At 61.9% G+C, this 15,112-nt stretch overlaps 4 protein-coding genes across 4 annotated transcripts in view; 2 read left to right on the top strand and 2 right to left on the bottom strand.

Moving 5' to 3' along the window:
* Positions 1–4,014, bottom strand: part of CHLRE_16g648150v5 (uncharacterized protein) — a 9,051-nt gene extending 5,037 nt beyond the window's left edge. Inside the window, exons 1-12 of the mRNA XM_043070745.1 lie at positions 3,715–4,014; positions 3,328–3,554; positions 3,070–3,130; positions 2,873–2,942; positions 2,678–2,720; positions 2,316–2,348; positions 1,954–1,991; positions 1,588–1,688; positions 1,155–1,250; positions 912–986; positions 521–592; positions 232–327 (exon numbers count right to left, since the gene is read on the bottom strand). Of these exons, the coding sequence (XP_042915388.1) occupies positions 232–327; positions 521–592; positions 912–986; positions 1,155–1,250; positions 1,588–1,688; positions 1,954–1,991; positions 2,316–2,348; positions 2,678–2,720; positions 2,873–2,942; positions 3,070–3,130; positions 3,328–3,524 (882 nt within the window). The 5' untranslated portion in view covers positions 3,525–3,554; positions 3,715–4,014. The remainder of the gene's footprint in view (positions 1–231; positions 328–520; positions 593–911; positions 987–1,154; positions 1,251–1,587; positions 1,689–1,953; positions 1,992–2,315; positions 2,349–2,677; positions 2,721–2,872; positions 2,943–3,069; positions 3,131–3,327; positions 3,555–3,714) is intronic.
* Positions 4,015–4,344: 330 nt separating this feature from the next.
* On the top strand, positions 4,345–8,310 carry CHLRE_16g648100v5 (uncharacterized protein). Its single transcript, XM_043070744.1, has 8 exons — positions 4,345–4,728; positions 4,824–4,960; positions 5,129–5,261; positions 5,432–5,518; positions 6,015–6,120; positions 6,424–6,491; positions 6,684–7,161; positions 7,380–8,310. The coding sequence occupies exons 1-8, from the start codon at positions 4,681–4,683 to the stop codon at positions 7,565–7,567; spliced, it is 1,245 nt and encodes a 414-aa protein (XP_042915387.1). The 5' UTR covers positions 4,345–4,680; the 3' UTR covers positions 7,568–8,310.
* A 2-nt stretch (positions 8,311–8,312) lies between these two features.
* Positions 8,313–10,494, bottom strand: CHLRE_16g648050v5 (uncharacterized protein). The gene is made up of 4 exons (XM_043070743.1): positions 10,116–10,494; positions 9,806–9,906; positions 9,513–9,576; positions 8,313–9,260 (listed from the first exon to the last, which is right to left on the bottom strand). Exons 1-4 carry the CDS (start codon positions 10,147–10,149, stop codon positions 9,058–9,060), a joined length of 402 nt encoding a protein of 133 aa, XP_042915386.1. The 5' UTR covers positions 10,150–10,494; the 3' UTR covers positions 8,313–9,057.
* Positions 10,495–10,707: 213 nt separating this feature from the next.
* CHLRE_16g648000v5 (uncharacterized protein) lies at positions 10,708–15,100 on the top strand. The gene is made up of 10 exons (XM_001698143.2): positions 10,708–11,093; positions 11,289–11,366; positions 11,554–11,640; positions 11,907–11,994; positions 12,221–12,309; positions 12,517–12,663; positions 12,819–12,901; positions 13,162–13,204; positions 13,356–13,441; positions 13,662–15,100. The coding sequence occupies exons 1-10, from the start codon at positions 10,832–10,834 to the stop codon at positions 13,806–13,808; spliced, it is 1,110 nt and encodes a 369-aa protein (XP_001698195.1). The 5' UTR covers positions 10,708–10,831; the 3' UTR covers positions 13,809–15,100.
* Positions 15,101–15,112: the final 12 nt, after the last annotated feature.

The raw sequence follows: 15,112 nt of genomic DNA, 5'->3' as shown, positions 1-15,112 counted from the left end.
GCCCCACCAGTAATCCCACCAGCACCAGCACGACCGACCAGCCGCACTACCGCCCCCGCCCCCGCCCCCATTACTGCCCCCGCCCCCGGCCCTGACCCCGCCCCAACCCCCGCCGCCCCGCCTCACCACCCACCCCCACCACCGCCCCCACCCCCACCACCGCCCCCACCCCCACCACCGCCCCCACCCCCACCACCGCCCCCACCTCACACCGCCCAAGCAGCCCCTCACCTGCATGCCGCGTGTGCGCGCCGCCAGCACCAGCCCTCGCGGCGTGGGCGCCGCCCCGCCGCCGCCGCCAGCCAGCGCATCGATCACTGACGCCACCTTCGTCCCACAGCGGAGGCCAGGTAGACAACTTTCATGCATGGATTATGCATTGCAATGCGTCTGCATGCATGCCTCTCATCCGTGGTTGGACAGAGCATGTCGCACACCCCTCCATACCGTTTGTTACCGCCCAGCCAATACGTATGACTAGCCCGCTGGCCCTTTACATTGCGACCGCGCGCCCTCCCACCTCGGCCGGTGACGCGTGGGGGAGGTATCGTGGCAGGTCCAGCACGCCGTTCCGACCCGTGCACGCGCCGACCTGGGGGGGGGACGGGGCGGGACGGGAGCGGCGCGCAGGCACGGCGGCGTGGGCGGGAGCTAGCGCTGGATCGATGGCAGGCGGCTGGCTACCCATGCAACTAACGGCGCATGGCTCCGTCCCCGCTGGCCGTATGGCTGACCTTGTCACTTCCCCAGCAGCACGCAAGAACGAAGGAGCCCCGGCCCCCCCCCCCCCCACGGCGAGCTCTGGCGCTGGACCTGTGGACGCCGTCGGTCATCGGTACGCGCAACACCACACCTGCTGTCTACTTCGCTACACTTCTCTGTACCAATCCTTGCAACCCCCACACACCTACCTTGACCAGCGCAATCGCCGCCGCGTTGTTGTTCTCATTCATGGCCTTTGTTATCATCACCTCCGCCAGAGCCGCCTGACAAAGCAAGTCAAGTAGAGGCCAGGGGCGGCATTCAATTTGGATGCACCCCGCGAGCAAGCCGTACATACGTCCACACGCGTTCCAACACACACACACACACACACGGCGGGCTTCGTTTTGTTGTTTTTAACACACAGACACACACACACACACACTCCTCACCTTCAGCGTGTCCCGCAGCACGGTGTTGAATGCGTCCACGCCCAGCCCCGCCTTGATGCAGCCCAGGATGTAGGCCTTGTCGGAAGCCACCGTGGCCTGGGGACACACACACACACACACACACACACACACACACACACACACGGCGTGTGTGAGTGTGTGATCAATCATGTGACGGCGTGCGTGTGCATGCACACGCGGGTGAAGGAAGGAATAAAGTGTGTGGCGCGTTGTGCGTGATAGGTTTAATGCGTAAAGCTAGTGCGGGTTGGTGTTGGTTGGGGGCGCGCGAAGGGACGGCACACAGGGTTTGCTTTGGTTGAAAAGGGCGCGTTAGAGGACGGAGGGTTGGGTTTCTGCCTTTCTGGGTACCCGTCGTACGTCCGCTAGCTAGCTAGCACATGTCGCCGCATACACTTGCTCTCTCGCTCACGTTTGCGGCTCGGGCGTCGATGCCGCTCGCAATGGCCAGCAGTGTGGAGGCGTTGGTGTCCTTACTGTTGCCGGTGTCCAAAATGACCTCAAAGCCAACCCCTGCAAGTGAAGTTTCATGTTGTTCGCAGTTTAAACGGGTCTCGGCCTGTTCGCACGCACCTGTGCGTACCGCACCCACCTTAACATATCAATGCGCAAACACGCACGCAGCAGGTGCAAACAGGCTTGTCGCATATGCACAGCCGCAGCGGCAGCCAACGTAAGGCAGGCCGCCGGTGCCAGTGCCATACAGGTGCCGTGACAGGCCGTCATTTCCGCAACACGGCACTACAGGCCGCCAGCGCCTGCTGCCGTACTCGCTCACCTTTGGCCTGCACCGCGGTGAGCGCCTCGAACAAACACCTGCAACGTGAGCGGCGGGTGAGGCCGTGGGCGGGTGGGGGAAATGGGAGGGCGGCCACCCAGGTGTGCGCTGTGCGTGGGCCCGTGCAGGCGCGTGTGAGGGCCGGCAGGCGCCCTACCCAGCGGCAGCGCGATCATACTGCAGTGCGTGGATGGCCATCCGCCCGGAGGCGGCGCTGAGCCCTGCTGTATGTTCCCTTTGCTTGCCTCCCACCACAGCCCAAACCCCAAGCGTGCACCTGCCGCCGCCGCCGCAAGTACCGCCGTCGCTGCCCGTGAGCACGCACACGCACGCACTGCCCAACCGCCCACACTTGCACGCACCAGACGCGTGTGGGGGCGACGGGGCTCCTCCACCTGCCCCACATCAGCAGCGCGGCGAGCAGCGGGACAGATTGGGCGGGGCGGGGCGGGGCCATCCGGTACATAAGCAAAATGTGCGCTGCACTTGACGCGCTGCTTCACGCGCGCACGCCTCTCAGCTCGCGACCGCGGGTTAGCCCATGCTGCCGGAATTACCCCCGCCGGTCCACACCAATTACACGCAACACTAGCTCCTACGTAACCCCCCCCCCCCGCCCGCCCCGCCCCCGCCAGCCCCCGCCAGCCACCACCCCACCTGCCGGAATGTCCACTAAAGTCTTTCCTTTGCGTGCTGCCCCCGCCCCCAACGGCCTCACGCTCACGGGTGCATTGTGAAGAGGACAGCCTGCGAGGCCCGGATAACGCCTGTGGCACAGAGCAACAAGGGGCAATGGAGTTGGGGCGCGGCAGCTGGTGCAGCACAGAGTCCCAAGGAAGGTGTGCTCCGGACCATCATCATACATCATCCTCCAACCCAGTGACCATCTGCCCAGGGCCCCAGCAACCTAGCCACGTACCTGGGAAGTCGGAGTCGGGATGGTCCTTGAAGTCTCCGCTGAAGTGCTGTGTGACCGCCAAGATATCAACCTACAGGGTTGCAGTCAAAGTCTTATTTTGGGGAGGTAGGATGCGGAGAAGCACGATACGACCGCAGCACGGACATGCATACACGCACACAGACAAGGTGCGCAAGCGGGGCAATCTAGTTTCTTACCCAGTAGTAGATGGGCACGTAGGAGGTGCCCCCCTGCGTCTTGGGCTGAGAGTTGTAGTGCCTACGGGTGTGGAGCAAAGCAGGTGGTTGAACATGGTGGACGGACCTCGGGTCGAATTAGGGGCACGTGCTCGTTGTCGGTTGGCGCTTGCGGCGTGCCGCCTGCTGACTCAGCACACGTCCCCCGGCCGCGCACCCGCCTCCTACGCACTTCATCCGGCCCCTCTGCCCATCCATCCAAGGCCCCAACGCACCCACCCCTCAAGCATCGATACGAACTCCTTGAACCGGTAGCTCCAGGCGTGGCTGGCGAAATAGGTGGTGGGCCCAAACGCCTTGGGGTTGGCGGGCTCCTCCGTCAGCACGCCATTCGGGCACCAGCCCAGCCCCACTGCGACCATCTTGTCAAGCGAGCCCGCCCTTAGGCAGTCCACAAAGTTTGTCTTGGTCCCCATTGTCGCTGGCCGCACATATTCCTTGACGACCTGGTGTTTGCTCGCAAGGGGTCAGGGGTCAGAGATGTGTGCGGGGTGTCAAGGTGGTGGTGGTACTTGGTGGTTGTGTGTGTGTGTGTGTGTGGGGGGGGGGGGGGACGAGGGGCAACAATTTCGAGCGAGCAACGAGACTGCTGCATAGCGACCACACCTGTGCGGTGAGAAGGTCCCCAAGAGTGCCGCTGCCCTTGCCCGGCTGCTTCTCTGCTGCGAGACGTCGCAAGAAAAAGACATGTGACGCGCGGTCGGGCAGCCGAGACATTTCCGCGCCACACCAGTATATGGTAATTACGAACGCAATGGCAACCGCTTATAAGGAAGCTCAGATCAGGGGCCCTGGATAACGAACGGCGCTCCAACGGGCCCCAAGCACTACGGCGATATAGCCTGCATGTGCACACATGAAGGAAATACGCATGCACGTGTACTGCAATTAAGACAACCAGTTAAAAGCTTGTACAGGCTCAACCTGTCTCATGTTCTGTCGGTCTAAGCGGGGTCGAAGCGTCCCGCCTGCTTGCCGCCGGGTCGGCAAGGGTCGGTACCATCGGTGCACTTCCCCATGCATTCTGTACGTGCTCGTTTTCGGACTGGGTCGAGGGCGGGCCGCATGCGTGCAAGGGCGGTCACCCGCCGCACGCTGCTGACCCTGGCCAACGTCTCCGCCCGGTTTCGGCGCATCTGGCATCGTGCCATTTTCGCCCAGTAACGGATGCAACAAATTTGCGTAGGGTTGTTGTGCATCTATCGCTAAGGGGATTTGTGTCTTGCAGGTGGATTATGGACAGGGGAAAGGAGGCTTGCAGGGTTTGGCACGCCCGCATGGACTGCTTATTTTTCCTTTTATGGATATATCCCTCTTATTTGACATGAACGAGTTTGAGCACTAGCATCAGTGAACTCCCTGCAACAGTTTTGGCGCCAAACCCATACTTGTTATCTCTCTGGAGCCCTTGCACAACATCCTTAATTATAATTTACTTATGACTCAATTACGATGACGGAGCGATCACCAACAATAGCGAAGGCGCGCTTGACCGGGGGGCCAATTCACGCCATCGCGTGGAACGCAGACTGCTCTGCTGTCGCAGTATCACATGGTGGGAGCGATGTGGAGATGTATGGCGTCTCGACGAACGGCAGCAGCGGCCTCTCTTTCACGAAGGTGGGGCTTAACTTGTCCGTGCCTGCCTCACTGCGAGACGCTCCTACCCGCCCTTCCTTGATGGAGTCCCCCGTGGCCCTTTCGCCATTCCCTAGACGGCAACGCTCTCAGGACACGGGCAGTTTGTGTCGGGACTGGACTGGAGCACTCGCGGTGACCAGCTGCTGTCCTGCTCACATGACCGCAACGCGTTTGTCTGGACGAGAGCAGCTGCTTCCCCAGCAGCCAGCCGGTGAGGAGCGGCCGAGAGGCGCCAGATGTACTGTAACATTGTGATATGCAGCAGTGGATGAATTGGCTGCTGTTGCGTCGGGCTTGACAGGGCGTGCTGACAATTAGTCAGGAGGTGGGCTGCGCCAAAGCTTGCAACCCCCCATGGCGTCATGTGTGCGGCACGCAGGGCTGCCTCTGGCGCAGCCGCGTCTACCAGTGGTGGAGGCGGAGGCGGCAGCGGGGCATGGGAGAAGCAGATGGTGATCACGCGCCTCACAAAGGGCGCCCTCTGCGTCAAGTGGAGCCCGTCAGAGGCTAAGGTAAGGGTGGGGACAGTACCGAACGGGCGAACGGCGTGCGGCCACGACACCCAGGGAACCTCCATCAGCGTGCCTTGGCCCGTCCACCTGGTTACAATGTTGTACGGCATGACCATGCCATGCCTGAAATTCGTTTGTGCTGCCATGTTTCCCTTGTGTGTGGCGCGCAGTTTGCGATCGGCAGCGCCGCACGCAATGTGTGTGTGGGGTACTATGACCCGGAGTCCAAGTGGTGGGCCTGCAAGCTCATACGCAAGGTGCGGCATGCCGCGGGGTAGCCGTGGGTGGGGGTAGCCGTGGGGGCCTGCCGTGCCAGTGGGAGGGTTGTTTCACGAATCCAATGGGCAACACGAGACACACCAGGACGCAGAACACGCCGAGCTGAACCGTAGCACTTGGGTGTCGTACTCGTGTGGCATGTTAAAGGGGAAGGCGGCGGCCGGGAGGGCGGGGGGGTTGTGAATACCAGCCCAACTAACCCCCGACCCCAATGCAATCGAGCGAGGGGGATGCAGCGCTAACGAGGGGTTCTGGGGCCGGCTGGCCGGCTGGCTGGCGTGGGGCGTTAAAGCCAACGGCGACACCCACAGCCGCGACTGACTCCGGCTGTGGCCGCGTGTGCTTTGGATCTGGGTCGCCTTATACTCGTGCACATGCGCGACACGCACCCGCAGGGCGCGGCCTTGACAGGTTGACTAAGCTTCCGTTCCTCCCAACTTACAAATCCCTCCCATCACCTCTCACTCCCTGCAGGCGCACGAGAGCTCTGTGGTGTCAGTGAGCTGGCACCCAAACTCAGTGCTGCTCGCCACCGGCGCCACCGACCGGCGCGTGCGGCTGTTCAACGCCTACGTGCGCGGTGCGTGCGCGCCTGCGCGCTGCTGTCTTACACGCCGCACTGCCGCCTCACAGGCGTTTGAGTGTACACTTGGTGCTTACATGCACACGGAAAGCCGGGAAGGACATGCGGAGTGTTTGCGTTCTGCCTGGCCTTGTGCTGTCTAACGCGGGGGCACAGCACGCACGCACCTACACAGCTCGATTTCGGTTTTTGCCATGCCGTAAGGCCGCTAGACAATGCTCTCAACAAAGACCACCTCGGAACGCTCGTATGGAAGATATACGTTTGTGACACGCCTATGGCACATCGCCCACGCAACAGGCTACGAGCCGGACGCACCCGCAGGGGCCTTGCCGGAGGGCTCCTCCTTCGGTGACTGCTTGTTTGAGGTGGGCAGTGTGGAGTCCGAGGGGGGCAGGACCGGCCCAGGGCGAGCCGGCACACAGCACAGCACAGCACAGCAGCTCACGCAGCAGACGTCACAACCGGGCTGCCAGACAACGCTGGCATGCTTCCACTTGATACCTTCAAACCCCTTCCCGTCGCGGCTTTTACGGTGTGCCTCGCTCCCTGCGCCGCAGGTCGCGCACGACGGCTGTGGCTGGGTGCATTCCGTCACCTTCGCCGCCGCCGCTGCGGGCACCGCCTCTCCAGGCACCTCCGGCGCCTTCCCGCAGCTCCTGTACGCCTCGCACGACTTTACTGTCGGCGTCGTGGACGCCGCTGGCGGCGCCCCGGCCGCGGCGGCGGCGGTGCGGCTGCCGGACGCGGTCCTGCCGCTCAACTGCCTGGCGGTGGTCGTACCGGGGCGGCTAGCTGTAGGCGGCGGCTGGAGCGGCGGTCTGGCGGTGTTGCGCAACATGGGCAGCGGGTGGCAGCTGGCGGCGACGCTGGGCACCAGGGATGCGGCGGCCGGGGCCGGAGGCGCCGGGGCTGGGGCTGGGGCGTCAGGAGGTGGTGGTGGTGGTGGCGGCTCTGCTGTGGCGCGGCAGATTGCGGCGATGAACCTGAACGCGGTCAACATGGTGGCGCCAGGCGGCGGCGCGGCGTCGACGGCGGGTGGGTGCGGGCTCTTGTGTCATTACTGTGTCACGTCCGCGCAACAGCGGCACATCAGACTTTGGTATTGGTAGCGCTGACCATACCTCAGCACGCACACACGCGCCCTACGATGCTGCCGGTCCATCCGGCCATTGCTGTGACATGACTTCCCACCGCATCCCTGCCATCACCCCCGCACCTGCTAACACTTTCCTATTGAATCGGTTTATATGCAGGCGGCTTGGCGACGGCAGGCGCCGGCGGCGGCGAGCAGCCTGGCCATGGTGGCGCGCTGGTCACGGGGCTGCACGTGCGGCCGGTGGCGGCGGGCGGGGCCGCGCTCGGCGGCGGTCCGCGCTGGCACGTGGCCTCCAGCGGCCTGGACGGCCAAGTGCTGCTGTGGGACCTGTCAGCATTCATGTGAACTGGCTGTGATAAGGGTAAAGGGTGGGGTGGCTGGGATGAAGGTGTGTGTGTGTGTGTGTGTGTGTGTGTGCGCCTGTACCCCTTTGCATGCGCGAGCCCATACGAGTGGCCGCCCTGGAGGCATTATTACATTTGTTTGCGCCCGGGCCCGGGGCTGTGGCGTGCGGTCCGGTCAGCGCTGCGAGGGTTTCTGGTGGGAGGGCCTGCAGTAGGAGTGCGCGGTGGCGTCGGCAGCTTCGCGCGTGAGCCAGCAGAGGGCGCCTTTGAATCTTGTGATACACATGATGAGTGGAAGGGTGAACACGCAGGCGGAACAGGAGTGTGATGAACTGTGCGGACAACTCTAATTGGCAAGGTCTGGATGAAGTGGAAAAGATGCCATTCAATCCTGCATGTCGTGGTGCGTGAACAAAGGGATTGCCATTTGCCAAGCGTGAGCACATCGCGCCAGCGCAGCCGGGACGGACCAGTGATGCTGCTTGTGGGTGTGATCAGGCCTGGAGTGCCCGGCGTGCGACTGCGAGTGTGCGTGCCTGCGCATGACTGTCGTCCTGGGGATGCGCGCCTGCGAGGTGCGTGTGTTCAGTGGCCGGCGTTTGCTACTTGGCTGGCAGGCGAGGGGACAGCACGTGTGCGATTGCACCACGCAAGGGCGCGTTTCACAGGTGCTGCCGTACAGATGCGCAGAGGCTGTGGCTGCGGCGGTCTAGCTGCGGTAGGCTGTGTTATAGGACTTCAGGGCGTCCGGCGGGTGCCTGGTGGCCTGGACGGCTGAGACAGACGAGGCAGGGGTGTCGCGTAGACTGTTACACTTGCTGTCGTCATTGTGCATCCAGTTATCCCCTCTCTCCTGCTAATCACAATAGTGTTTCAAGGTATGGGCGGCAAGGTGGGCCCTCGCAATGACATTGGAGCATCCTAAACACATGCATGAATCAAGGCTACTGCTGCTTCCACATGCGTGCTCAAATCCGTATGCTTTACACCGTTTCTCTGGTGTATTGTTCCCGCTACTGCGACAGCCACAATAATCAGCATTACCTTCATGCTTCATTCTTCACGCCGTCACACGTCGTAACCACCTCCAGCCTGAGCTAGACATCGCCGTGAACACAAGATACAACCCCTGGTCGCGCGCCTTTGCGTGATCGAGTGTGATCGCAATACCGCACCATATGTCCGGGATGGAGCTAACTGCCTTTCGTGTGCCACCTCAACCATGACCCACCAGCACCAAGCTGTCGACGACACCGCACGCGTGCGTGTGTTCGAATGCGCTGCGCCACACTCGCTTGCGCGCGCACCGACCCTTCTCCACTCTCCACCCTCCTCCCCTCTGCAACCCTGCTCCTCCCCCCTGCCGTCCGGCTCCTCCCTCCTCCCTCCTCCCTCCTCCCTCCTCCCTCCTCCCTCCTCCCTCCTCCCTCCTCCCTCCTCCCTCCTCCCTCCTCCCTCCTCCCTCCTCACACCCCCAGCCCCCAGACGCCCTCAACGCCGCGTGTGCACGGACGTGTAGCTGACGGTGCGGCCGCCCACCGTGACGCTGCTGGTCACGTGCAGCTCCTCGCGGCCGCCCGCCCCCGGCACCAGCGCGAACACGTCCACGCCCTCGCCGCGGTACGGCTCCTCCCAGCGCATGCGCAGCTGCGGCAAGCCCTCAGGCGTCACAGACAAGGAGCCGCGGCAGGAGCCTGCACAACACATGACAACACCAGCGGATTTGAGGCTGGGAGGTTCCAGGCAGGATTGACGGACGAACTGAGGGTCCGGACTGGAGGTGTTGAGGTGCTGCTAGCGGAGGTGTGCGGCATGTGCGTGGGGGCGGGCAGGTCAGATAGGCAGCCGTGCAAAATGCGGGTTGCAGGACATCAGAGGCTCCCAACGCCACACAACATCGGCACCCACAGGCCACAGCCACGCGGCACGGGCGCAATCGCACGTACCGAAGCGCAGGTCGCGACGCATGTTGGACGCCTCCGTGCCGCTGAGCGGATAATTCTCCGTAATCTATTTTGGTGTTCATGCAACGCAGAGGGTGACGTCGATGGGAATTCATCAGCAGGGCCTGTGGCAGCCTACACGCACCCTGCGTCTAAGCGGCACACCATGCCATGCCGCCATATCTGCTTCATGACTGCTTGATGACTACTTCATGACTGCTTCAAAACTATTTCATGACTACTTGAACATCATGGAACACACGTCCAGCATACGCCCACACCGCCCAACGCCCCACCTTGACCATGGGTATCGCAGAGAAGACGCCCATGCGGAAGCTGCTTCCATCCACCGAAAGCTCGCAGCCGCGCAGCAGCTTAATGCCCTCGCGTACCAGACCTGTGGCGTATTTGTGGTATGCTCATGTAGGAAGGTGGCGGTGAGGAAAGGCTGGGCCGCGTCCGGGGCTGACCAAGTGAACCTCCTGACAGGGGGCCCAGGCTCAGGAACTAGGCAGGGTGCCAAACAGTGAGAATCCTAAGTTGCTACACGCTAGTATGGCAGGCAGCTGGTGGCTGTGTCTCATGCGTACATGACTGGCCACGCACCCGAGAGGCCGACCAGGTCAGCCACCCCATCCATTGGTGTCGAGCGCACGGGGCATTTGTTCCATGTGCCCACGAGCCGCCGATCCAGAGCCGACCGAACAATAAGAGGTTTACGCGCAACGACGGTCCTGCTCGAAATGCCGCGAGCTTGGTTGCTCAGCGGAGACTTGGCGCTCAAATGTAGCATTCTGCACAAGCCTTTCAGTTATGTGTCAGCGTGTCCTCAGTCACAGATGAAGTGTGCGTGTCTACTCTAAAATTCTTCAAACGCGGCTACCGGTGTGAAACTATTTGGAACAGCAGCCAAGCCTCGGCCGATGGCGACGCCCATGCGAGCACCCAAAAAGCCAACTTGAGCATTGGGCGACGCCCAATAAAGGAATAGGTACGGACATGGACAACCGCTCCCGGTGATCGGCCCAAGACTCAAGAGCATGCTTTCGGCCCGGTGGGGCGTTAGTGGACGGGGTCAGCGTCCATTGGGACTGTGGTAACGCGTGTCACCCGGATGGAATACCCGGCGGAGCAGTCTATTGTGGCCTCAAATACAGACCGAGTTACGAATTGTTAGTTGCGTCGCCCCTAGGCAAAACCGATAACGCAAAGGGGCAGACCGTCGGCAAGCTTGCTGCAAGCTTACTTTGAATATTTGCATACATCCAGCTGGATCATTGCTAGAAACTTATGTTGCGCGGTAGGTAGTATAATCTAATACCATGTCGCTGCTGATGTCAACTTCGGCGACAGCATGCGGGCGGGCGCACAACTCGCCGGTGCCGAGAACTGGCCCGTTTGGCAGAGCGCGACTGGCGCTCTCGCATGTAAAATTACGTCGTTATGAATATCGCCACGGCCTTCACGCGGCAACGGCCGATAGTGTGGCGACCGCGCCTGCCGACTTGCTGTACGCCAAAACCCCCGCCGGGGCAACGGAGACCTTGCAGGTCGTGAGCGTGGATAGCAGCTCCTCTCCCGCAAGTGGGTCGAAGTAATATCGTTTGAACGAAGTCCTGCGGCGGTTGCAATGGGTGGTTTTGGCTGGATTACGGCAACGCAGACGAGAACAGCCGCCGGGGTGCTACGGCGCACACACCCCGCATCACTCCACCCGAGTAACCTCGCCTCGCCAGCACCGCCTGCAAACCGCATGCACCTGTTCTTTCACGCCTGCAGCTCTCACTGTCCAGTGGAAGGGACAGACCCTGCGGCTGAGCCCGCGCTCGGAAGGCGGCTGGAGCACGGAGAAAATTGGTGAGCTCAGGCCCGGACCGTTAGCTACACGGGATGTGAAACATGGGAGTGAGTAGCTTACAATATGGGGCCCGAAAGCATCAATGGAAAGCACTTGGCCCGCAGACGGTCGGGCACATTCGCCTCTCCACCTGCAGCTGGGCCCGCACCTGCCGCCACGTGCCGTGCGCACCCTGACACGATGCAGGCTGTTATCCGGCTGAGGGCGGGGAGCTGCTGCGCGCCTTCCCAGCCATGTCGGGCCGCCTGCTGTTGGAGCTGCACGAACACGCGGGTGGGCGGCGCTGGGAGTGGGGGCTAAGTGCGTGTACGGCACGGCACGCGCTGCCTGTCTGTCGTACGGTCGTACGGCCGTGACACTGCGTGTACGTGCATGGGTGCAGCATGGAGGTGCCATCAATGCGATATGGACACACGGAAGGAAGGACGCAATTCCGCGCGCGCGCGCGCGTGTGTGTGTGTGTGTGTGTGTGTGTGTGTGTGTGTGTGTGTGTGTGTGTGTGTGTGTGTGTGTGTGTGCGTGTGTGTTGTGCACCGCAGGCCCCGCGCCCACCGCCGTGTCATCATGGGACCGGGTCCACTCGCTTGGGGAGCTGGAGGCCGCGGCGACGGCGGATGCAACGCTGTGGTGAGTGGCCCTGTGCCTTTGAGCCGCCACGTATGTGTATGGCCGTGATGCCCATTGTCGTGTCCTGTCGTGTCCAGTGTTGATGGCGTGGCCTTCGCGGCGTGTTTGTATCACAGCCGTGCTGCAGAGCATAGCCTCTGCCCGGCTGACGTTCACACCAAGCCCGTGGTGCCGACTGTGCTGACACTGGCCGCTGCCTACGATGGAACCCAACCTGTGTGTGCAGGACGGAGGGCACGCGACCGGGGGCGCCGGAGAAGACGCCGCTGCAAGCTGCCACGCTCACCGCTGGCGAGCTGGTGGCGCTGATGCAGGGTGCGTGAATGGATGGTTGGGGCTGCGCGTGCACGTTTGGTCAGAGGTTGAGGGATTGAGGGGGCGCTTGTGGTTGGAGGTGGATTCCTCTGGCAGGCTGGAGGCGGATGCCCAGAAGGGCAACAGCCTTCTTTCCATTTTTTCATCCTAAACTCGCCCGACTGATCGACACCCGACCCTGCATTGTCCCTCGCCACCGCTCCACAGGCAAGCGCGGGGTGGTGATCGTGCAGCTGTGGAACGGCTTCGAGCCCGCCCGCGGCCAGCCCCTGTTCGAGCCCTACGTTGTCGGGCTGTTGGAGCGGGCGCTCGCCACACCCGGCGTGAGAGCCGTCACCAGCACCGCGCCAGGGGGTGAGGCGAGGAGATGGGAGGGAGGGAAGGGGCGAGGGGAAGCTGGGTTGTTGGTTGCCGGCACGTGTGCGACGGGTACAGCGCGTCGGCACTTTTGGAGTGGTGGTGCTGGCTCTGTGGCGCCTAGGTAACACGGTCGACCCCCCACTCCGCAGGTGTGGGCCTGACTGCGGTGCTGTTTGCGGACAAAGAGCCGTTCAACGTGTGGGGGCCGCACCTCGCGTCCTTCGGCTGCCAGGTGCGTGAGCGGCAGACGTGTGACGACAGAGACAGTCGGCGCGCCGTGACGGCGGGGTGGTTGGCTAGCTGCTGCAATCGCCAGGAGGGGCTACGTGGGCGTATGGGCGTATAAGGTTCCTCGTTATCGCCTGGTGGTTGCCGGGCTTCTGCTGCGTGCACAAAACGCACTGCGTGGCATGCACCGCCCTGCTTGTTTTCCGCCCTTGCATCGAAAGGCGCGGTCTGGGTGTCACCTGCTCGCAACGACCGTACACGCAGGCCAACGCGGTGGCTGGGAGCGCCTACTACAAAGTCCTCATTGGTGAGCTGTGGGGGCGTGTGTGCATGTGGGGGAGTGCCAAGAGGCGAGGGTACTGTACCAATCCCACCCCGCCTCTCCTCACCCCACGCATCAACTCATGACCGCGCTTACACAACTCACACCTCGCCCACCCGCACCTTCTCCAACCCAGGCAAGATCCTGGGATATGCGGACGAGAACATCTACGGCTATGTGCGCTCACTCGGCGGAGGCCTCACGCCCGCCATCATCTCGCAGGTGGTTTGGCGATGCGTGCGTAGGCGGAAACGCTTTGCTTGTGAGCATGCGGGGGCTGCACACCGTGACATGGGCACGGGAGTCGTACCTGCGTTTGGGGGTCGAGGTTGGGGAGTGGCGTGGGCTTGGTGTGTCCGTGACCAGTGATTGGGCGCTCCCTTCGAGTCTTGCTCCAAATCACCGCCATGTTGAAAGCCCTTCTTTCACATGTACCGAACAGGTGGAGGCGGATCTTAAGAAGCTGTCCAAAGCAAAGCCCAAGTTACCTTGGAACCGCGAGGGCAGCCGCGGCGGAAAGAAGACGGCGCAAGCGGCGGGAGGAGCGCCGGGGGCGGGACAGCAGAAGGGAGGCGGCAAGCGGAAATGAGCTGCTGAGGGTAGTCTTGCCACCATTAGGAGGTGTTTTTTTACCGTTGCGCATGCGCAAGAGGGATTGAGTGCATGCACGGTTGCGCGGGAGGTGCACGTGTCACGCCTTTAATTTCATTCTATTGCGACCTACTCCATCCGTACAATGAGTACGGTAAAGTACGTTGAGACTGTATCGATACTGGAGAGTGCTGGCTTATTCGGAGTGTGGAGAAGCGCAAGCGGGGAGCGCAGCAGAGGGACGCGTCTGGTTGTGGTTGCTGGCAAGCGCAGGATTAGCAAGAGCGAAATGGCGTTCAAGGTGACGAAGAACGGTATGCCATTCGTTTTTCTATTACAATCTGACAAATGCAGAGTGTGCGGCGTGTGCCCAGCCGGCCGCCCCCCACGTCCACACTTTGACCGCAACACGAATCCCCCTATCCAAGCGTGCAGCGTGTGCGTGGTGGTAGCCTGCGCGCGTACTTCGTGCTCCACTCCTGGGCCCAGTAAGTAGCAACCCACTCCTCTCACATACGGCCGCACTGGGCTGTTGCAGTAGAAGATCCCGAACCGTCAGGGTGTCACATAGCACTGATTCGGCGCTCTTGAAACACCACTGCCAACCCCTACAGAACCCCGCAGACCTGCACCCCCAGCAGCCTCCGCCCAAGCAGTCACACTCCGCTAAATTAGATCTAAGGAACTTAAGGTAAACAACAGCACGCCGTATTGCACTAACTGCACAGTAATACGTAAGTATGCTACTCGCTTGTGATCTAGCCAGATCTAGCACCCAGAATCCCCTCTGTGTTCGTGACCTCGGATCCATTGAGTCCACACGCACGGCACGCACCCCACGCGCGTCCGGGAGCTATCCAGTACTGCCTGCCAAGCAGGCAAGCACCTAAGCACACCATGACAACAAATGATACTAGGCCTGATACGTTGACACTTGTGCGCGCCAGAGCGATCGCCCCAACATCCCCACGCCGCGGCGCAATAATGCACTTTTATGTAAAGAACGGAGACTGTAGCAAGGCACACACAAGGAAATGCATTCATGACACCTTGCCTCGTCCTTCACTCTTAACAAGATATAATACTCACGCTGTCAGCACAGCACACCAAGGAGACCTCCAAAAGCAATAACCTCAATTCTCCTAATGTTGCCCATTACAAAACCTTCTCTGACCGACCACTCGAGTCACACAGCATCACTCGGTGCCTCTCACTCGGCCCACGGCTTAGGTGAGCAGCGGTAGCGTTTGCGGTGAGCCGGGCCTGGGGTCCCTCCCCTCTACTCCGGAGGCGAGGAGCATG

The sequence above is a fragment of the Chlamydomonas reinhardtii genome, chromosome 16, assembly GCF_000002595.2.
Source record: "Chlamydomonas reinhardtii strain CC-503 cw92 mt+ chromosome 16, whole genome shotgun sequence".
Taxonomy (NCBI): domain Eukaryota; kingdom Viridiplantae; phylum Chlorophyta; class Chlorophyceae; order Chlamydomonadales; family Chlamydomonadaceae; genus Chlamydomonas; species Chlamydomonas reinhardtii.
This window is presented reverse-complemented; position numbering and strand designations above follow the sequence as displayed.

Excerpts from the sequence above, each read along its gene's own strand:
- CHLRE_16g648100v5 (XM_043070744.1), top strand. The coding sequence starts at position 4,681 with ATGTATGGCGTCTCGACGAACGGCAGCAGCGGCCTCTCTTTCACGAAG. Across the intron at positions 5,262-5,431 it reads GGAGCCCGTCAGAGGCTAAG|TTTGCGATCGGCAGCGCCGC; the intron begins GTAAGGGTGGGG and ends TGTGGCGCGCAG. Across the intron at positions 7,162-7,379 it reads CGGCGCGGCGTCGACGGCGG|GCGGCTTGGCGACGGCAGGC; the intron begins GTGGGTGCGGGC and ends GTTTATATGCAG.
- CHLRE_16g648050v5 (XM_043070743.1), bottom strand. The coding sequence starts at position 10,149 with ATGGATGGGGTGGCTGACCTGGTCGGCCTCTCGG. Across the intron at positions 9,577-9,805 it reads CTGCGATACCCATGGTCAAG|ATTACGGAGAATTATCCGCT; the intron begins GTGGGGCGTTGG and ends ACACCAAAATAG. Across the intron at positions 9,261-9,512 it reads GCGTCGCGACCTGCGCTTCG|GCTCCTGCCGCGGCTCCTTG; the intron begins GTACGTGCGATT and ends TGTGTTGTGCAG.
- CHLRE_16g648000v5 (XM_001698143.2), top strand. The coding sequence starts at position 10,832 with ATGTCGCTGCTGATGTCAACTTCGGCGACAGCATGCGGGCGGGCGCAC. Across the intron at positions 11,995-12,220 it reads ACGGCGGATGCAACGCTGTG|GACGGAGGGCACGCGACCGG; the intron begins GTGAGTGGCCCT and ends CTGTGTGTGCAG. Across the intron at positions 13,205-13,355 it reads CTACTACAAAGTCCTCATTG|GCAAGATCCTGGGATATGCG; the intron begins GTGAGCTGTGGG and ends TCTCCAACCCAG.